The sequence below is a fragment of the Pelmatolapia mariae genome, unplaced genomic scaffold (genome assembly GCF_036321145.2).
Source record: "Pelmatolapia mariae isolate MD_Pm_ZW unplaced genomic scaffold, Pm_UMD_F_2 NODE_ptg000832l+_length_30387_cov_1, whole genome shotgun sequence".
Taxonomy (NCBI): domain Eukaryota; kingdom Metazoa; phylum Chordata; class Actinopteri; order Cichliformes; family Cichlidae; genus Pelmatolapia; species Pelmatolapia mariae.
Window position 1 is genome coordinate 3,728 of NW_027052509.1, and position 22,520 is coordinate 26,247.

The window sequence follows — 22,520 nt, forward strand, 5'->3', positions numbered from 1 at the left end:
AGTTGAAACAGTAGAGACAGGTAGAAATGGGATCAGATTAATCTTTGCTTAGTCAGACACGTCCTGTGTTGGCCTTAACCCAAATTTCCCTCGGGGTCAACCTTCAGGATCAATAAAGTTTTACTGAATTGAATTGAATCATATTAAATAACAAACAATAGCACGATCCGTGTGATTTTGCATCCATTTCCAAATTGTAGTTAAGCAGCCCAGTCTCATAAATAGGTAACAGAAATGTCTCTAATGTAGACGTGTACAGTCTAGTGTAAGCATTAAAAGACCATAAAGGAAACACTACTATTTATGTGAAACTAATTGTAATAAAATATGAGCAGGTGCTTTACAGATTTAAAAGAAAGAATCTGAAAACAACACTTTTTTGGTCTAAGTGGTCAAAGTAGAAAACAGAACTGATGTTCAAGAACAAACCATAGCTGCACTGATATTACACATCTCGATTGCTGTGGTGAACAGACATGTTGCTTTTAAAACCACATGCAGTGTGTGACCATGACTGTCCACTGAGACCATGAACGCCACTTCGCTGAAGTCTTCTTCTTCTTCTTTTTCTTCTTCTTGCCATCAAAATGGAAGCAGAAGGAGCACGAGCTGCTTTGATCTACAGAAAGGAAAAAGAACTATATGAGCTGAAACCATTAAGATAGAAACAATCGTTCAATGCAGTGTCTCACGTAGCTTAGCCTGTTACAACTGTTGATACAAGCTCAGTACAGTTAACACAGTGTCAGGGAACTCCAGTGTGGGAACTAGTGGCTTTAGGTTTGTAGTCATTTAACTTGCATCCATTCATTCATTTAATTCAGGAGGAAGAAATGTTAGGTTGGTGCAGCCTGGTTACATGCATTTGGTCCCATGCTGTCTTTAACCAAATGACTTGGTTCACTTTATGGCTGGGCTGTATGTGGGGTTATATCATGTTAATTGGGCAGGAGTACCTGTCCCCTGTTAGGCTTAGAAAGTTTCTCCATAAGCAGAGCTTCTAACTCTTATAGCTTTTAGCACATCTGTAGCTCTGCAGGCTGACAGGTTTTTGGTGGCTCGTTTTTACCTCACACTGATTGTGAGTGTGTAAATAGCCCCACTAGTCTTTTGGGTTGCAGTTAACTTGGGAGAAAGGGGTGGGTCTGCCAGGACTAGATGAATAACAATGATCTGGGATACATAAATTTCATAATGCATGCATATATCTCTATCAATTAAACCTGGCCTGAGGGCTGCCATTTTTACATTCAGTTATTTCTCTTAGAAATGTTGGATCTAAATAATGAATGTGTTACAGTCAAACTGACACTGGTCAGTGTAAATGGCTCATTGGGACACAGAAACCTTTAAATTAAATACCATCACCTGATATCGAGTGTCAAACAATATCAAAGCTGTAAAAGCTGTTTACAGTCAGAATTTATAAAACTATGATTGTAAATAAAATCAAACAAGTGAGCTTTTCTCTTTGTGCTGAATATCAACACTGTGACTTCTTAGACTGTAAGCTTTACATCAGCACAGTTGTAGAAGCCGTCACTCCAAATGTCTTTTGATAACAAGAAAAAAATACCTTGTCAGTACACGGCCTGAAGTTCTTCTCCAAACATCTTCTGCCATCAGCTTTGTCTGCTGGTTTGAAGACAATAGACCACAAAAAGGTGATTTAGTCACTTTGTCTGCATCATGCAGCTCGAATGTGTTGTGCAACGATTTTGAATAGCCGTCGTTATCCCTCTGCTGTGTCAGTAGGATTGTACTGTACAGCATCTCATTGACATGTGAGGAATGCTAATGTAACACGCTAACAGACGTCTGGTCTTACATCATTAAAATATAAAGGGCAGGAGATATTTAGATATTTTTATATTTATATTACATTTTATAGCTGACAGATATTACTAAATAGATACAATTTACTAAATGGTTGATGTACATGAAAAACATGTCCATAATCACAAATGACCATGAGAGTCACCAGAATGAATTCAACTGGACACTCAAAAGACGTCCTTAAATGCTCTTTAAGTGGCAGAACAAATGAACAAACAGTTAATCGCTTACTTGAGATGAAATCTGCTCAGCTACTTTGAAAACAGCTTCTGACTGGTTCCTCTTTTAACAGGATGACTGCTCAGGGGTAAGGCCATCATGCAGTCCAGCAACCTTTATGGTTCTGCTTTGATTCACCAGGAACTATTAGGGAAACCTTTCAGCGCCTCCTGTGAAAGACACAGGCATAAACACACAAACATTTATTAACATGTTCCACAGTCTTCCAGTTTGATTTTCTCATCCTGTGGACAACAACGTACAGGGAAGCAGGTTTATGTTAACTTTTGTAAGATTTCTTTACTGAACATATCCAGCTGCAGCTCCACTGTGATCCTGAACTGGATAAGCACTTGAGAAAATGTGTCAATAAATGGACAAACATCAGCTTACTATATTTATCCAAACAGACGGGACCAATAATGCTTCACTGAGTTAGAGACTTTAACAGACTCTTCTATGTAAGAATGTCTCGTGCTGATGGACCTGCAAACTTGACAACAAAGGTTTTTCAGACTACATGTAGCTGTCCTCTATGTCAGCTAACACATTTACATTCATGTCACACTTATTTCTGCTTTCCCATTTTTATCATTATTACTTACATTTTGATTGGATACCTTGAGTTTGTAAATGATCAGATTACATAATTGGAATACAATTCAATATAATTCATGTATCCAATTCAAGGTCGCGGGAGGATGAAGCCTATCCCAGCTGATACAGGACAAAGACAGGCTGCCAGTTATTGCAGGGCTAACACAATAGGTGTAACAGAAAATCCACTTAAATGTTTGATATTTCTAATAATAATCATAATTATGACTATTATTTGAAATATTATTTAAAGGTTTCTTTATAAATACATTTCAATTTTTTTATAACCCCTAGAATATAAACCTGAGCTGTTTCAGATTCTGACCTCTGACCTCAGTGACCAGGCTGTGTCCTCACTGCAGCTCCCTCTTGGAAGTACGTCTGCTTCTTGTCTTCCCCCGGTGATGACCGCCTGCCCTTAATATCACGTACTGTACCTGAGGAACAAAAAAGGACAAACACTTGCCTTCATTTAAGAAGTACATTCATAACGAGATCATATCATTCATATCATTATGGAAACACACTAGTTCACCCTTTGGGAGGAATCAGTTCCTGTGAAACATTTCTGTATATCAACATCGTGGAGAATGAAATGAGTTCTTCAGGTGACTCAGCAGTCCCACACTGACAAATGAAACTTCTGTGGAAGAAGAATCTGGATTTTTTTGATTTCCAATCAGGTTAAACTATTAAGGATGAAGTAGGAGTCCTCATCTTTGCTCTTCTGAAATCTTTGTTAAACAACAACTAAGATAAATTAGTAACAAAAATACAGATGAGTAGAGGCTTTACAAACCACCAGCAGCCATAATGCTAAATTTTAATCTTCAAATGTTTCTGAGCCGCCTTCAACCTGCTTTTAACACAGAAAAGTCCCACAGTCAATGCAGCCAGACTCAATCCTAGATGTTCAGCACACACAGAGACACAGAGGTACTGTTTAAAGTTTAGTGTTAACCTGAGTCACTGATCATTTACAGTATTACAGAGTCTGTCAGTCTTTGCATGATGTCCACGTCACTGTAAGTTTCTAGCTGACTCTCAGGTGTGACAGGTGTGCCAGCAGGAAAGAGTCATAAGAACCTGCATCCTGAGGTTTGTCATGCAGGATTAAAGGAGCCAGGCTTTGTTCACACAGCTAGGGTTGTATTTTACACTGACCCTGGGTCAGTATAAGTATCATACAGTTTAAACGAAGCACTGAAACTTGCACATATTTATTACAGATGCATTGAAGCTAATCTGGATATTTACTGTCAATCTGTGGCTGCGATTAATCGTTTTACTGGAAACTTTATTAACTAGTAACTTCATCAGTCATGACAGAAGCTAATATTTCTGTCCCAACATCGTTTAAACAGTAAAAGCTTTACTACAATATAAGCTAACGTTTACACCGTAACTTTAAGCTAGCACCATAAAGACGGTAAAACACGTAATAATATCTACAAATGCATCTTAAAGCTGTTATATTAGCACTCGGTGTATTACTAACATAAGCACATTAACATTATTGACACTCGCTGAATTTTAATAGTCATTCTATAAATGCTGTCCGGTTAAATGGTCTTACCTGTAACACTGCTGTATCCACCGGATTCCAGCCAGAGTGGATTCTGGAGTCTTCCACGCTCCTGTCAGTGATCCTCCATCTGGATGGATGATAACAACCTTCTGAACAATCTAGCAGGTGGATGGCCCACATCTCTGGGACTGATTTCTGCTAATAACGCCCATTGTATGGACTGATAACAGCCGAAGCGGGTGAATAAAGTCACCCGGTCGCTAGCTGTGCCATTACCCAGCATACACCTCTCCCTCCATAAATGCAATAAACGATGCAAAAGTAATGGCCTATAATTAATTTATCTGCTGTATCTACTGTTTCTCAGGTAGTTGTTTACATTATATAATATATTGTGTTCGGTACACGTCACTACGATGTGATTTTGGAAATGTATAAATATACGAACAACAGGCTCTTCCGCGGAAATCTCTTGTCGTCAATAAGCAACGATTAGGGATCAGTATAGTATTCAATAGGAGGACCCTGCACGTCAATTCTCGACGCCAGGGGGGTACCCTTCGCGTCGATAAGTGAAGCAGAGGGAGCCTGACCATGCGTCACACATTTGACGAGTTGGGAGTGAGAACGTGTTGTACCAACAGTGTAATCAGATTACTTTTTTCAAGTAAATTAAGGGATTACTATTGCAAAAAAGGTAATTCGATTACTGTTACTTTCCCATAAGCACGCTGCGTTACTCCGTTACTAAACTGTGATTTTGTTTGCGAGAGTGTCTCATGACAATCACATAAGCGAGCGCGACGTTCGTGGCAACAACTGTGTGCAGATCAACAATGGATAATATATCAAGTGCAGGAGAGCACATGAGCATGCAGCGTTTAAAGCGTGGAAGTACTGACCTCACTTTGAGTTTGATTCCATAAAAAGTGACAAAAACATTAGCGTCTGCTGCTCACTGCGTGGGAAGAAAACTTCTTTTTAGAGTGAAAAAACCCCTAAACCCCCGAGCAAGCACCGAGTGCGCTGCCACGGGAATGTGAAACTCACAGAGAAACCCCGGAGTCCCGGACACTGACATGACCGCTGCGTCACACCTGCACCAGGACAAACCTCCACCCGCCCCACTCCTGCTAAACAGGTGACAATAGATTTAAGAGCGACAGGAGCCGCTGAGTCTTTGATTTTATTCATTTTCTGCTGTGTTTTACTTACATCCATTTGAAAGAGTGAGTGTAAACACAAACAACAATTTCATTTTATATGCTGGAATGTGCAGAAAATAGGTTTAAATGTTCTTCAAGTCAAAGACTGTTGTATATAATTTATTTTTGATTAATGCATTGTGCATGAAATTAAACAATTAAAACTCATAAAACAATTTTTAAAAGAGACTTTTTCATTTGATTACATTTTATATGATGGATTATGTATAAAAAAATAGAATTGGGCTAAAGGTCTATTGCTTTATTACCTATTCAGGTTGTGTATCATGTTTTTAAAAAGTAACTAAGTAACTAATTACTTTTGAAAATAAGTAATCAGTAAGTAATGGGATTACTTTTTTGGAGACGTAATCAGTAATTAATTACTAATTACTTTTTTCAAGTAACTTGACCAACACTGCTTACCAACAACATCACCTCTTCGTGACAGTCTGGTTCCACATCGACGCATAAAAAAACCAGGAAGACCCAAAATGCATTTTTGGGGAAAACTGCAGTTAACTGTTAAACACTGCCCCCTGCTGACCAAATTGTGCAACTACACAAACCAATAAAATGAACATCTTCAAGTGCACTAAAGTGGAAAATATTATTATCAATATACCACTCGCTTACACAAACAAAAAGCAGAAAATCTCAAATAACAATTTAAACATAAAAGATGTTTCATAAAACTTTGATCTACTGAAAGTTTAAACTTGTCTGACCTTGAAGAAGAGGTCAAAGGTCAAAACTAATGTGATATTGGGAATCCCCTAATATCATTCACTATGTGACTGTATGTTAATACAACCAATGACATTAAGGAACCTCATTTTTAAACAGCATTCCTATCATTCAGACGTTCAGATTAATATACCAATCCTAACCTTGAAGGAGAGCTCAGAGGTCAGACGTGACATGATATTTTAAATCTTCATATAGCTTTTTTTTTTGCCCCTTTACAGCTTTATTTTAAAAGCTACAGTGAAAAGTGACAGTAACGCACAGGAGAGAGAGGAGACATGCAGCAATGGGCTGCGCGTCGGATTTGAACCAACCCCGCTCTCAGCCGTGCGGCATGTGGTCACCTGCTCAGCTAAACCTGCGACTTTCATATAGAATATTATATATGCTGACATTACGTACCACACTTTGAAGCATCATGGTTTCTCATTTATAAGAAGTTTTGTCAATTTTCAACCGATAAATCATTAAGTTGCCTTTGAAGACCTCGGTGGAAGTTTCAATGGATTTTCAACATGACCCCACTGCACACACTTACAAACTTTTATCTGAATTCATTGAAAACTTTGTGAGCTCTCGTGCTCACAGACAGAATGACATGCACATACGCAAACACTACCAAAAACCTTACCTAAACTTCAGAGTTTGTGGCACAGGCACAGGAAATGGGGAACTTTTCAGTGTGCATAGTCATCACAGACTTCGCAGCTTTGCATGGGGTGAATTAGCAGAACTCAGTTTACGAAGTTAAGTTTCCTTAATTTTATTGTGAAACGAGTCACTTCACTGTTTAAAACTAATATTTAACAGAACAAAATTTTCTTAAAAGAAATCAAATTCTTTTCATGTGGTGCACATTAGTGGACAGTAAAGCTGCATTAATGAGAGCAACCACAGCAACCCCAAGACACTAAACTTCAAATTTACCAAAGAAACCTGAAAGTCTAAAATTTAATGTCTTCAAAGTCTCAGCAGTTCATGGTCAGTGGAGATGTTTCCTCTTTGTTCTTTGTGAGAATAAAATGATTCTCCATCTAAAAACAGCGCAGTAAAAGGAAAGATATTAACTGTTCCCTCAGTGCTGTTGAGCAATAAGTTTGTCAAACTTGGTCAGTGTTGACGTTCAACTTCCTTTCCTGCCACGAGCTGACCTCAGACTCAGTGAGATAGCATTAACAGGAAGTCGAGCTGTTGCAGCTGTTATAGACAAAAACAGCCTTAATGCAACTTTTAAAATGGGCAAGAATGATCCTCTATCCTGGGTCTTTGTGCTGGATGTCATGTTAGTTGTGATGTAATATTTAAGTTTCATTGTTATGTCCATTCAAAATGAAACTAAGTTAATTAAATAAGGAATTATCTAATAAAAATATGAACACAAGATTCAAAAGATCTTACAGAAAAGCTCAGATCTTTAATGAAGGTCGGACAGATTTACAACCTCACAGTCAGCAGATACTGAAATACTGTGAAGTCTCAAGAACAATATGTACATATAACAATGGCACTTATTATCATTTAAGAGTTTTAATATTAGAAGAAGACTAAATGAATTTTAGCTGAGGTGGAAGAATCAGCTGGACACATCATCTCATTTTAAATGAGTGATGTGAATTCTGGTTTCAGGGATAAATGTAAATGTAAAGAGGTGCATGAATGAGCAGGAAGCCCTGCAGCAGACTCACAGACGGATGCAGAGGGAGGAGTGTAGAGGTGCTGTGCTGTTTGGAGGAGGGACTCCTTCAGTTAGAGAAGTGAGGCGTCACAAGTTCCTGGTTTCCAGTGAAGAAGAAGAGAGGCAGCAGTAAACCATCAGAGCCTCATCATGAAAGTCCATCACACTCTGATCTGCTTCTTCTTCCTTTGTGAGTACATTCACTTTTTCTTTCTGTCACTCTCATTCTTCCAACATGTTTCTTTCTATTGTTAAACATGATGATCAGAGTCAGCTATGAGTCACTTTCATGGACGCTTCTTCCATTCAAACTGCTTTTATTCATGATTTCATGGATCTGTTTGTGGCCAGTATGGACAGAAGAAACCATCACAGTGAGCACATTCATGGACATGTCAGCTGCTCACTTTGGCTTTAGGACTTGATCACATGTGAAACCATCATTTCAAACACAGCTCATTACAAGTGTTTGTTACTTCCTCAGAATAAACTGGACAGTCAGTAAAATAAAGGGAACAAACTCAGCCTGCTGCCTTCAGAGTTTATCAGCTTAGCTGAACTTTAATTTGACTAAACTAAGAAAATCTGCCTGCAAACATTTTGTTCCTGATAACTCAGATGAAACAGAATAAACTGCCTCACATCCTGCAGCCAAATATAAAACTGTGAGTCATCGTCTAAAACCAAAGTGTGAATAACTCAGGAATGTTAAACTTTTAGTTTCCTCTTGATCACAAACAGTTTAGTGACAGAGCTCTAACAGGACTGAATGTGGATCTTTGTTCTGATCAATGAGGAGAGAAAAGTGAAACAGAAGATGATGTTTAAACTCTGAGCTCTCAGTGTTTCACATTCAGACTTTAGTCTCAGTGTGTCTGTGTGTGGATGCTGTGATCAGACTGCAGCTTCTTACAGGAAGTACAAACAGTAACTATTGATGGTTCATGTTTCCAACAGCTCTGCAGGATGGAAACCCTGAAGTCAACATCAACAAAAACATTTCCTTTGGAGTCGTTGGAGGAAATCTTACAGCTGAATTTTCCTTTCCTGCTGTAACATGGAAAATGTTCTGCAGAGGAGAATGTAAAGGAGGAAACGTTCTTATTAATACAACAGATGAGAAGCATCAAAGTCACAGATACAGCACTGAATCTATAATAGAAAATTTTGCTCCTGCTTTGTCTGTGAGCATCACACAGCTGATCATGTCTGATGCTGGACGAGCGGAGAGTCTCTGAAGAGGAGCGAGTGTCTCTCTCTCTCCCCCCCCCCCAGGATTCCCCAGAGCCTTTTTCCTGTCACCGTTCTGTATATAGCACTTCCCCCTGCACTACTTGTATATACACCTGGTGAAAGTGTAATAAAAATCCATTGTGTGCTTCTAAGCCTCGGAATCTGCGAGTCCTCAAGCGAACCGTGATATAAACAACGAACAGGCCAACCTTGGCTCTTGATGGAGGCGATCACACTTTCTCCTTCTCCCTCTCCCTTATCTTTCCTGCTTGGCTTCTCATGTCCTTTGTATATTCTTGCTTATTCTCTAACCCTAAGAGAGTCTCCCAGACTTGTTCTCTAAAAACCTAAAGAAGAATTATGGATTTGATCAACTGGTCCCTTAACGAAACTGACAACTCCTGGGCTTGGGAGAGCCTGATTGTCCTGCAGAGACGTTTGCTGCCGGATACTCGATGGTCGGTTGTGTCGTGTGTCTTGCGACACTCTCGATGGAGGACATTGAACGACATCTACCAATTCGGAACTACGGTAACAGAGTTCTGGCTGATTGGAGCTGGCTCGGCTTATTGAAGAACAAGAAGCGGCTACAGCTGTTCAAAATCCCACAAGGCTGGCCGACATGATAGACGATGGGCAGGGCTGTGAGTACTCAGACTGTGTTATTGAACGCAATATGGATAAGATCTTGGAGAAGCTCATGGCTCTGCTATATGGATATGGATCCTGACGGACAGGAAGCAGCATGTGAGGCTGGGAAAGAATGTCTCGGACTCCCCGGACCATCAGCACCGGCTCCCCTCAGGGCTGTGTTCTTTCTCCTCTGCTCTTCTCCCTGTACACTAACTGCTGCACCTCCACCCACCAGTCTGTCAAGCTAATCAAGTTTGCAGATGACACCACCGTTATTGGACTCATCTCGGACGGGGATGAGTCTACCTACAGGAGGGAGGTTGAACGTCTGGTGTCCTGGTGCAGCCACAACAACCTGGTGCTGAATGCCCAGAAGACAGTGGAGATTATTGTGGACTTCAGGAAGCACACAGCCCCACTCCCCCCCATCATCCTGACTGACACCCTCATCACCTCTGTGGACTCATTCTGCTTCCTGGGTACCACCATCACCCAGGACCTGAAGTGGGAGCCCACCATCACCTCCGTCATTAAGAAAGCCCAGCAGAGGATGTACTTCCTGAGGCAGCTGAAGAAATTCAACCTGCCAACACGGACGATGATGCAATTCTACACTGCAATCATCGAGTCCATCCTCACCTCCTCCATCACCGTGTGGTACGCTGGAGCCACTATCAGGGACAAACAGAGACTGCAGCGTGTTGTGCGCTCTGCTGAGAAGGTGATTGGCTGCAGACTCCCATCTCTGCAGGACCTGTACACCTCCAGGACACTGGGGCGTGCAGCTCGGATCACAGCTGACCCTTCTCACCCTGGACACAGTCTGTTTGACCTGCTCCCCTCAGGCAGGATGCTCCGGTCCATTCGCACCAGAACCTCTCGCCATAAGAACAGTTTCTTCCCCTCTGCTGTTGGACTCATGAACAATAACCATATGACTGTTCCCACCACTAACACATGACCCTACACTGTGTTCACTGCATCATCCCACATTTGGCACTGATCACCACCTGCACTCATGTATATATCTATCCTCTTAGCACTTTAAATTCTTATTTTTATGTCTATTTAAGCATTTATGACAGTATGTATGCACTAAGCACCACAGCAATTTCCTAATGTTGTAAACCTGCTCAACATTTGGCAATAAAACCCTTTCTGATTCTGATTCTGATTCTGATAACATCATGAGAAGAACAACGGGAATTGAGAGACCTGGTGACATAGTCTAGTGCAAGAGCTTGTAGAATATTTAGAATGAGCTTGATTTGTTCCTTCATCCTGTTGATTTAAAAATTAATAATATATAATAATATATTCATAATATACTTAAACAACATTAAACTGTAGGTCTCCTGTCATTATCAGTTCAGTTTCAATCATACTGAAATACAGTTTAACATGAAACGTGAAACTGGGACAGTTGCCCACAAACACAAAGCAGGTGGTCCTCTGATCACTGTGGATGTTTTCTGTACATGAACAGAAAACAGGCAGCCACACACATACAGCCAGATTTAGGGGAAAAATCAAAGCACACAGCAGTTCATTTCATAGGAAGATGATTCCCTTTATTGTCTCATTCAGACTGTATAACAGTGGGTGTGGTTCTGGAACAAACATCAGGTACATCAAGCTTGAACATAATGTGAACACAGACGAGGATAAACAGATAAACAGAAGAGATAAACCCTCAGCCTTACACTGGAATTCAGCAACACTTCAAAATACGGCAAATGTTTCCAAAAACACAAGTTGCTCTCTCTCAGTCTCTGATAGGTCACAAATATCAGATTACAGCTGATTTAAAATGTAAAATTGAGATTCAGCTTCATCTAATCAAAGTTCTACCTGACAAAAAGATGAGCATGGACGTTATGATAAAATAAAATTCTGTATTTAATATTAAACTTTATTCGGTCAAAACATTTTTTTCTTTTCTGGGTCTCAGGAGGATCAGTTGAGTGTCACAGTAACATTCCTGGAACGTGGAATCTTGAGCTAACTGGGATAATGTTGGGATGTCTCATGTTGGACTGAGGACACACTGGATGCTACACTGGCTGTGTCTCAATTCAGGGGCCGAATTCTTCGGAGGTTGCATTTTAAGGCCGATTACGCCAAAGCAATGCGACAAAGGCTGTCCCAATTCGAAAGCTGCTCCAAATGCGGCCAATATATGCATCGTTCATTTCCCTGAATTTGAAGGATGGGTTGGATGTATCCTTCTCTGGCTCAACCTATCCCAGAATTCATAGCGCAGCCATGCCAATTCCAGTTTCCAGCAATGGTGGCAGCTACTTAGTTGTAATATTACTCATATTACTCTTTTAAATGCTCCAATGTTTTTGGAGACGTCTGTTACCCACCAGCTCGATAGCTGACCGGGAGGTCAAGGGTCACTAGAGCCGGCGAGAACGGTAAACTCCCGGCACATCGTTTTCAGGCCCTTCGCATCTTTCACTACTCAGGTTAACCATGATATTGAAATCAATTAGATAACTTAAAAATGTTATTGTTTGGCTTTTTTCAGTGTTTCATTTGTTCGTGGCTGAGATTAAAGTTCTAGTTTTCACACAGCTGGATAAACGTCAAACAGAAAACTGATTAAACAGAAGTGTGAGACGGTCGAGAGTTTACTCCAGTGTCCTGTTATATTTTAGATAGCAAGGAGCAGACAGCTGAGTTTATTAAGCTCCACCGAGACAGCGGTGACGCAGATCTGGAAGCTAGACCGTCAAATTTCAGAGCCTCGCACTTCCAGCCTTCGAAGGACCCGGCCCACGTAAACCGAGAAGGCCTCGTTCTCCGAAGGATGCAGCCTCTGAACTGAGACACAGCTACTGACTCATGCGTCACCTTGTGGTTCAAAGTGGTATTACACGAGGCTGCTCTCATGTAATACCACTTTGAACCACAAGGTGATTGAAATGTTTGACATAATATCAGAACTGTTGTTCTTTGATATTCTGTTAATAGATTTATTAAATGTTCAAAGATTTGAAACTCATGTTAAACAAACTGTGAGAAGAAAGAAAGTCTGACTCTTTTCTAACATTTGACCCAAACTGTTTCTCTAAATGATCCCAAACTACAGCTCATTATCTTCAGACACAGTAAGAGAAATGATTTCATGATGAATGATGATCATTGTTGGAGGTTTTGGTCACTGTGCTGAATTTAACAGAGTCAAGTGTCATCATTGTGTTTCCTTCAGCACTTTGCACATAATACTATAAATATAAGGAGGAAGCCTGAGGCCCTGCAGCAGACTCACAGACGGATGCAGAGGGAGGAGTGTAGAGGTGCTGTGCTGTTTGGAGGAGGGACTCCTTCAGTTAGAGAAGTGAGGCGTCACAAGTTCCTGGTTTCCAGTGAAGAAGAAGAGAGGCAGCAGTAAACCATCAGAGCCTCATCATGAAAGTCCATCACACTCTGATCTGCTTCTTCTTCCTCTGTGAGTACATTCACTTTTTCTTTCTGTGACTCTCATTCTTCCAACATGTTTCTTTCTATTGTTAAACATGATGATCAGAGTCAGCTATGAGTCACTTTCATGGACGCTTCTTCCATTCAAACTGCTTTTATTCATGATTTCATGGATCTGTTTGTGGCCAGTATGGACAGAAGAAACCATCACAGTGAGCACATTCATGGACATGTCAGCTGCTCACTTTGGCTTTAGGACTTGATCACATGTGAAACCATCATTTCAAACACAGCTCATTACAAGTGTTTGTTACTTCCTCAGAATAAACTGGACAGTCAGTAAAATTTAGGGAACAAACTCAGCCTGCTGCCTTCAGAGTTTATCAGCTTAGCTGAACTTTAATTTGACTAAACTAAGAAAATTTCTCACTTCATTCCAACACTGTTCAATAACTTTTACTCCAACACTACTTGGTCACTTAAATACTACACATTATCTTCTTTTTATGTAATGTTAACATAAAATTTTAATTGATTTACAACAACCTCCACTCCATCCATCCTATTATTTTTATCAGGGTTGCAGGGCCCAGATGTGAAGGGGGCAAAATGCACGGTACATGCTGGACAGGTTGCCACTGTATTGTAGGGCTAAAACATAGAGACCAGAGAGTACCCACAGCAAACTCGCCCGATTGTGGATTTGTACCCAGGACCTTCTTTTTTGAGGCAACAGTCCTACATGATTTAATTATGTTCACCATAGAAACAGGAAATTATTTTGTTCAAATTACAAGTTAGACTTTTGTAAATGTAACAACCACCCAATTTCCTTTTTTTTGAGTTTGCCTGCAAACATTTTGTTCCTGATAACTCAGATGAAACAGAATAAACTGCCTCACATCCTGCAGCCAAATATAAAACTGTGAGTCATCGCCTAAAACCAAAGTGTGAATAACTCAGTAATGTTAAACTTTTAGTTTCCTCTTGATCACAAACAGTTTAGTGACAGAGCTCTAACAGGACTGAATGTGGATCTTTGTTCTGATCATTGAGGAGAGAAACGTGAAACAGAAGATGATGTTTAAACTCTGAGCTCTCAGTGTTTCACATTCAGACTTTAGTCTCAGTGTGTCTGTGTGTGGATGCTGTGATCAGACTGCAGCTTCTTACAGGAAGTACAAACAGTAACTATTGATGGTTCATGTTTCCAACAGCTCTGCAGGATGGAAACCCTGAAGGCACCAATGCTCAGATTCTTCACTATGGAGTCATTGGAGGAGATTTTAAAGCTGGATTCTCCTTTAAGTCTCCAGGAACATGGAAGATGTTCTGCAGAGAAGAATGTGAAGGAGAAAACATTCTTATTAATACAACTAATGTCAGAGCTCAAACAGGCAGATACAGCATTGAATATAAATGGACTGGTTCTCATGGTTTATATGTGAGCATCTCAAAGCTGACTGAGTCTGACTCTGGACAGTACAGCTGTGGTTTGGGTGGATCTTCATCATCAGCTTCATTCACACCGTTTGGAATCTTTGTTGCTGAAGGTGAGTTTCTGTTTCAGCTGTGGAAATGTTTAGTTTCTGTTTCTGAAGCAGAGTTTGAGTTTTCACTGACAGCTGCTGACGGTTTAAAGAAGCTGAAGTTTGTTCTTCTGTAAACTCTTCGTTACATTTGGACTCCTCTAAGTAAGCGATGAACTGCAGCTGGGACACAAGTGTGTGTGAATATTAGTGAGTGTGTCAGCTGATAATGATGTGAATGAAATGTTGACATCAGAAACAGACGCTGATGAATGAAAGAAGATTTTCTGATGTAACTTTGATTGATGAGTTTTTGCTTCTGTGTCATCAGTTTGATCTTTCCAAGAGTTCCCCTCACAACTAAATGTTTTATTCCTCAATGAATATGTGAAAATAACATTCACAACACAAAAGTCCATCCAGAGTTTAAATGTACTTAAAGCTAATTTACTTGAAGCTGTTTAATTCTCAGTTAATTCAACAGTTGGTTTAAAGAAGCTGAAGTTTCAATTCATTTCATTTCAGTTTCAATTTTATTTATACAGCACGAAATCACAACAACAGTCACCTCAAGTCCTTTATATTGTACAGTAGATACAGAGAAAAACCCAACAATCATATGACCCCCTATGAGCAAGCACTTTGGCGACAGTGGGAAGGAAAAACTCCCTTTTAACAGGAAGAAACCTCCAGCAGAACCAGGCTCAGGGGGGGGCGGGGCCATCTGCTGTGATTGGTTGGGGTGAGAGAAGGAAGACAGGATAAAGACATGCTGTGGAAGAGAGACAGAGATTAATAACAGATATGATTCAATGCAGAGAGGTCTATTAACACATAGTGAGTGAAGAAGAAACACCCAGTGCATCATGGGAATCCCCGGCAGCCTACACCTATTGCAGCATAACTAAGGGAGGATTCAGGGTCACCTGGTCCAGCCCTAACTATATGCTTTAGCAAAAAGGAAAGTTTGAAGCCTAATCTTAAAAGTAGAGATAGTGTCTGTCTCCTGAATCCAAACTGGAAGCTGGTTCCACAGAAGAGGGGCCTGAAAACTGAAGGCTCTGCCTCCCATTCTACTTTTAAATACTCTAGGAACAACAAGTAAGCCTGCAGTGTGAGAGCGAAGTGCTCTAATAGGGTGATATGGTACTACGAGGTCATTAAGATAAGATGGGGCCTGATTATTTAAGACCTTGTATGTGAGGAGCAGGATTTTGAATTCTGGATTTAACAGGAAGCCAATGAAGGGAAGCCAATACAGGAGAAATCTGCTCTCTCTTTCTAGTCCCTGTCAGGACTCTTGTTGCAGCATTTTGGATTAACTGAAGGCTTTTCAGGGAGTTTTTAGGACTTCCTGATAATAATGAATTACAGTAGTCCAGCCTGGAAGTAATAAATGCATGAACTAGTTTTTCAGCGTCACTCTGAGACAGGATATTTCTAACTTTAGAGATGTTGCGCAAAGGGAAGAAAGCAGTTGCAGGCTTGGTCTCTGACCCAGTGTTTTGAGTTTTTTTTTCTGTATTTTTAAGGTTTTCACGTTATGTTGTGATTATAAGTTTGTGTGTTATTCTTATTTAGGTTTTAGTTGAGGTTAAGGTTAGCCAATATTTATCATCTGTCTCCTTGGTTTCTGTGTTGGGTTTCTTGTCTAGTCTGTTATGTGTTTCAGGTCTGTTAAGCTTGTGTTGTCATGTCTATGTCTCCATGTCTCCTGTTTTATTTTGAAAGAGTCTTGTGTTCTTTGCTTACCGTGTTTAGTTTACACCTTCCTTGTGGTTTCATTATGTTTTCCCCATGCGTGGCCACTTCCCATGATCACCCCTTGTGTGTATTTAGTTTGTGTGTTTTTGTTCAGCCAGTGTCAGGTTGTCTGTGTTATCTTCCCCATGTCTGGTCACAGTCTTCATAGTGTCCATAGTCGTCATAGTCTAGTCACAGTTTATTCATAGTTTCTCTGTTTTACCATAGTCACCTCAGTTAAGTTTTGCTCAAGTTTGTTTCTCACCTTGGTTTATGTTTTATGTGTATCAGCCATAATAAGGCTCGCTTTTGGTTCCAAGTTCCGTTCCATCTCCTCGCCTGTGTCTGCTCCTGGGCCCTCCTCACTCACTCCACATACTCTGCAGACCATGACAAAAGCAGTCCTACATATTTATTTAATATGTGCATTGAAGGACATGTCCTGGTCAAAAATGACTTCAAGGTTCCTCACAGTGTTACTGGAGGCCAAGGAAATGATCAGACAGGAGAGGGTTTTCAGGAAACACTGTTAAATGTTCAGTTTCTATGCCATATGTTAAAAAAGATCTAGAGTGTGATTAAAGTGGTGGGTGGGCTCTTTTACATTTTGAGAGAAGCCAATTGAGTCTAATAACAGATTAAATGCCATGTTGAGGCTGTCATTTTTAGCATCTACATGGATGTTAAAATCACCCACAATAATTATTTTATCTGAGCTGAGCACTAAATCAGATAAAAAGTCTGAGAAATCAGAGAGAAACTCTGTGTAAGGCCCAGGTGGACGATAGATGATAACAAGTAAGACTGGTTTCTGAGTTTTACAGCTGGGTTGGACAAGGCTAAGCATCAGGCTTTCAAATGAATTAAAAGTCTGTCTTGGTCTTTCGTTAATTAATAGACTGGTGTGAAAAATTGCTGCCACACCGCCCCCTCGGCCTGTGCTTCGAGGTTTCTGGTAGTTAGAATGACTCGGGGGTGTTGATTCATTTAAACTAACATAATCATCCTGCTGCAACCAGGTTTCTGTAAGGCAGAGTCAATCGATTTGTTGATCAATTATTAAGTCATGTACTAACAGAGACTTGGAGGAGAGAGACCTAATATTTAATAATCCATGTTTCACTGTTTTACTCTTTGGTGATGTTGAAGATACTGTATTGTTCTTTCTTTTTGATTTTTTTTATGTTTAAGACGTTTTTTTAGTTTTTTTTTGTCTGTTTGGGAGTTTACACAGTCTTGAAGGGGATGGGGTTTTTGGGGGGATAACAGGAGGAGAGAAGCTGCAGAGAGGCGTGTAAGACTGCAATGTAAGACCAAGATCCTCGGTCATACTGGTTGAACTGGGCAGCTCCCAGTGTGGATCAAACTGGAGTTATTGTGTTCAGACTGCATTAGCACACATAGTAACTACTGATTGTCTCTTTAACAGCACTGCTGGATGGAAACGATGATCCTGCTCAGCTGAAAAACTTCTATAAAGAAACTGGAAGCTCTCTCACAGTCGGATGCTCCTTTAAACACCCTGGATACAGAAAGATGTTCTGCAGGGGAGAATGTCAAATAAATGAGGTTCTGATTGAAACTGATCATGTCAGAGCTCTGAGAAGCAGATACAACATTGGATATGAGTCAGGAGTTCTGTATGTGAGCATCACACAGCTGACCAAGTCTGACTCAGGACGGTACAGATGTTTCCTGGAGGGAACTTTCAGCAGTTCATTCAGAGACTTTAAGGTCACTGTAACAGATGGTGAGTTTTAACTGAATTTCTGTGAAGGTTCTCAGTCATTCAGGTCATGGTAATCTAACGAGCTTGGAAAGAAATGCGACTGGACTTCTTTAATTTTCTTGAAGATGTTTCACATCTCATTCAAGAAGCTTTTTCAGTTCTAAGAGGATTTGGTGGAAATCACAGATTTTTAAGCTCCACTGTGTCCCTTACGAGGGTCATTGACCCACCATTGATCCCCCGCTTAATCGCATGGGACAAGGTGTAAAATTGGTGTGGGTCACTATCAGCCAAGATTTCGTGTGAACCCATTGTGAGGCCTTACCCCATCCTATCATGTGATTTACTGAGTTCAAATGACCAAAGATTTGAGAGGGCATGAAGGTTTAACTGGCACATAGCCCCTTAAAATTTTTACTGAAATTAATAAAATGTTCTCAGAGTGGAGCTGCTCAGCTTCCTCATTTTCTGTCATATATCCTCTAGTATTGCCCGCTTTGTCCAGCCACTGGTAGGATTTCTGGATGTCAGTCACTTCCTCTGTGGTACATACCATGTGGGCCTGTTCTTCCATGATGGTTCCTCCTCTTCCTCCTGTTTCTGGGGTTTCTGCTGCCTGAGGTATTCACTGAGCACGCGGTCGGTTGGGGCCATCTTCCTCATGTATTCATGGATATTGGTTGTCTCATCCTGGACTGTGGTGCTGACACTCACCAGTCCCTCGCCTCCTTCCTTCCACCTAGCGTACAGCCTCAGGGTGCTGGACTTGGGGTGAAACCCTCCATGCATGGTCAGGTGCTTCCTGGTCTTGATGTCAGTGGCTTCTATCTCCTCCTTTGGCCAGCTTATTATCCTAGCAGGGTACCTGATCACGGGCAGTGCATAGGTGTTGATAGCCCGGATCTTGCTCTTACTGTTCAGCTGACTCCTCAGGACTAAACAAATTTCCCACATGTGGGACTAATAAAGGTTATCTTATCTTATCTTGTCTTATCTTATCTTGCCTGAACCTCTGAAGGTACTTGGTAGTTGCAGCTTTCCTAGCGGCCTCTTCATGGTTCCCATTCGCCTGCGGGATCCCCAGGTACTTGTAACTGTCCTCTATGTCTGCAGTGTTGCCTTCTGGTAGTTTGATCCCCTCAGTTCTGACTACCTTCCCTCTCTTTGTTACCATCCGACTACATTTCTCCAGTCCGAATGACATTGAATCAATGTCTCGTTGACTCTTGGCATACAACCTACAGTAGTCAGTATCCTTAGCCAGTCTTGTTAATAATCTCACTGAGGGGTTCAGGCCTATGCTTTGTTCACAGCTCCAAACATTTATAAGCCAAACTTTCGTCTCTGCTCTTGTTCAGCAGCTGGACCATCAGCCACAACTACAGGAAGCTCCACACCTTCATTAACTTTGACTGGAAGCACTGAGCAGCCTGAAGGAGCAGCATCTACAGGTACATCCATCTATGAGAGAAGACAGTATTTTTTAATCAGCCTGTCCTGTGTGGCAGCTTTTCTAATCAGAATTATGATGTAAATGTGATGTTGTGTGAAACATGTTTGCTTTTTCTAAATTCTCTGTGAGCTCCTCTTGTTCATGTAGAACTTTTATCTGTTTATTTATTCATTTCACGTCTGTTATTTCACTACATGTGCAACTCATCAATCAGTAAATCTGAGTAAAACAAGCTTGTTCTGCTGTCACAGGTTTGCTGCTGTATGTGATCATCTCTCTGCTCATCATCATCATCCTCTCATCACTGACTGTTCTAATAATCTGCATCAAGAGGAAGAGCAACAGAGGTAAGATAACAGAGACACAGAAACACACAGAACGTCTCATTTCTAACCAAAATCTCTATTTTCACTTCACTTGAAGTCTGTCAAACAGCTGCAGTCAAACATCAAAATATTTCATCCTGCACGCTTCGCTTTGGGCTCTAAGAAGAGAGTGGAGTGACTTGTAGAGATGATGTTGAACACTGGAAGTAACTGAACACTAAACTGTGTCACACATGAACTCTGGACACTGTCAGCAGGATCAGATCCAGATGTTCTCTGCTTCACACGTGTGAAGTAATACGTTACAAAGGAAAAAACAGGAAAAATATACTACTAATATACTAAGCAGAATGAAAGAACAGGAGGGGCAGCAGTGATCTTCCAGCCTCATGTGCACTTTGAATGATTGTTCCCTCTAACAGAGGAACATCCTTTGTTTGTTCCACAGGTTTGAGGACCAGAGGAAACTCAGAGGGCACAAACATGGAGGTGACTTTCTTTCTCTTTGTTTCCTCTCACTGTTGACAGACTGCTACTGTAACAAAGAAATAAAGCAGTCACAGTGTGATGGTTCAGTTTGTAGACTGTTCCAGAAATTACAATCCAAGAAGGTGAATTCAAACAGGTAGGTGACAAAAATGGCCGCCCAGACGGAGACTCCACCAACAAACAGAGACACTGTTGTCTGAGAGGTTCAACGAGGCAACATGGAAATATTTACCAGCACAAATGATTTAACCAAGTCAGAGTCTGTTCTTGTTATGTGAAGAAGACAGTTTGTCTCTGTTTTAGGACGTCCACTATGAGAACTGTACTCCAGGTTCTACACGTGAAGACTCGACCTACCAGAGCCTCGATCCAGCCGGCAGAGACCAGGACCAGACCTACTTTACACTCACACGTCACACATGACACTCTCTGGATTCACACCTGAGTTTGTTTCAGTGCCTCAGGTTTAAAGTTTGAACACAGACCCTGAAAACTGTAAATATTAACTCACTTTTGGATTCAGCTTCAAGTGGCCGTTAGAGGAACTGCAGCTGTCTGAACGTTACTTTTACATTTATCTCATTTGTTTTTCTTTTTTTCTTCATGCTTATCAGCTTATTAATGAATAGTGATGAGTCTATAGAGGGTAAATAGTCAGTCTGGTGCAAAAACAACAACCTGGAGCTCAGTGCTGTCAGAATAGTAGAGATGGTTGGAGACTGCAGAAGGAACCAGCCCCACCAGCCTCCATCATCCTACATGAGTGCCCCGTGGAGACTGTGAAGTCTTTCTGCTGCAGTGTGTCATCCATTTGGCTGAGAAGGTGTCTGCAGTCTTCCTTCTCTCCAACACCTGGACACCTGCAGGACCCTGAAACTGACACGAAAAATGTCCTCTGACCCCTCCCACCCTGGACAGAAACAGTCACTCCCCTCTGTATCATGAAACTGCAAATATTATGTACATGTTATTAAAAACAACAAAAAACATTACCTTCCCTGATCAGTCTGTTTTTTGTACACTAAGAAAAATAATTAAATGTTATAGATTTCATATTTTATTCAACCTTAAACAGAGACAATCGTAGCTTTGGATTCTTCTATTTTATTTTAGTGTTTTAAGTTAATCCATTGCATTAAATGTTCATTTTGGATCAATTGATGGATCTACATCAGACATAACTGAAGTTAATCAGCTGGTTAGCCACACAGAGCTAACAGCAAACCATATAAAACCTTAGCATACGTAGCACGCAGCAGCTACAAAGATGGTGTTTGATAAAGTTATAAGAACATTTAGATTTACACAAAATGAAATCAGCAGCTTCACTGTTTTATCAGACTCTAGTTTAGACGTCAGTATTACAGAAACGTGGTCAGTAAATCTCGTTCCATCCAGCTCAGACATGTGTTGCCGATGTATTTGTGCTGTGTGAGTAGTGTGAGTCCCTACGTAGTGCAGACATGTCTTTGTTCTTTGGCCACGGGTCACTCCTACGTCACTTAGCGCTGCTCCAACTGTGCTGTGAGATCCAGAGAGGGGTTCAGTAGGATTGATGTAGCTTGCTCGTCAGCACGATAGCAGAGCGTTGCCTTCTGCTGCTTTTGTGTTTGTATCTCACCTGGTGAACTTTAGGAGGGACGTCATCAAAGCGTCAGCTGGTTGTTTCCTTCAGCTCTCATCGCTCTCCCCGTGTCTGCAGCACCAGAGTCCAGAAACATCCATCAGTGGAGACTGAGGGCCAGTAAAGACCAGCACATGCAAAACAGACATCTGGGCATTACTCCATATATCAAAACATTTCATTAATCCCCTCATTAAAAAGTCAGATTGTATCATTATTACAGTGGTTGAAACATAATAAGTCTGCCTTCACTGTGTGATCCACATCAGTCCTGCTGCAAATCCCACATTTCCACAGCGTTCCTGTGACTTTTGTGTTCTTTAGGTCAGCACAATGTTGGTGTTTGTATTAAATCAGATTATTTGTATGGAACAGACTTTAGTGTCACACCAGTTTGTACTACAGGATGGAGTAGGGAGCTGATGTGGTGTCCAGTCTGTGAAAGAACAGCTGTTCCAGTTACCCTAACTTACAACAACAACACAGTCAGTGGATGTGATCAGCACGTTACCCACTGAACTGTAA

The 22,520-nt window shown here is 40.9% G+C and overlaps 1 protein-coding gene and 1 long non-coding RNA gene across 4 annotated transcripts; one reads left to right on the forward strand and one right to left on the reverse strand.

Annotated features, from left to right (window-relative positions):
* Positions 1-2,120: 2,120 nt before the first annotated feature.
* Positions 2,121-4,483, reverse strand: LOC134623679 (uncharacterized). The gene is made up of 3 exons (XR_010093423.1): positions 4,229-4,483; positions 2,978-3,089; positions 2,121-2,225 (listed from the first exon to the last, which is right to left on the reverse strand). It is a non-coding gene; the product is annotated as an uncharacterized LOC134623679 (long non-coding RNA).
* A 3,454-nt stretch (positions 4,484-7,937) lies between these two features.
* LOC134623680 (uncharacterized) lies at positions 7,938-21,324 on the forward strand. Of its 3 annotated transcripts, none has more exons than XM_063468713.1 (7): positions 7,938-7,997; positions 14,320-14,655; positions 17,804-18,124; positions 19,462-19,554; positions 19,808-19,903; positions 20,331-20,371; positions 20,675-21,324. In XM_063468713.1, the coding sequence occupies exons 1-7, from the start codon at positions 7,958-7,960 to the stop codon at positions 20,792-20,794; spliced, it is 1,047 nt and encodes a 348-aa protein (XP_063324783.1). In that variant the 5' UTR covers positions 7,938-7,957; the 3' UTR covers positions 20,795-21,324. The 3 variants fall into 3 exon arrangements, with proteins under 3 accessions (XP_063324783.1, XP_063324782.1, XP_063324784.1); XM_063468712.1 differs by lacking the exon at positions 7,938-7,997 and adding an exon at positions 13,068-13,130; XM_063468714.1 differs by lacking the exon at positions 7,938-7,997 and adding an exon at positions 13,068-13,130 and having other exon boundaries at positions 19,465-19,554.
* The last annotated feature ends 1,196 nt before the right edge of the window (positions 21,325-22,520 follow it).

Coding starts and splice junctions, on each gene's coding strand:
- LOC134623680 (XM_063468713.1), top strand. CDS start 7,958: ATGAAAGTCCATCACACTCTGATCTGCTTCTTCTTCCTTT. Junction 18,125..19,461: donor TAAGGTCACTGTAACAGATG/GTGAGTTTTAAC, acceptor GCTCTTGTTCAG/CAGCTGGACCATCAGCCACA. Junction 19,904..20,330: donor CAAGAGGAAGAGCAACAGAG/GTAAGATAACAG, acceptor TTTGTTCCACAG/GTTTGAGGACCAGAGGAAAC.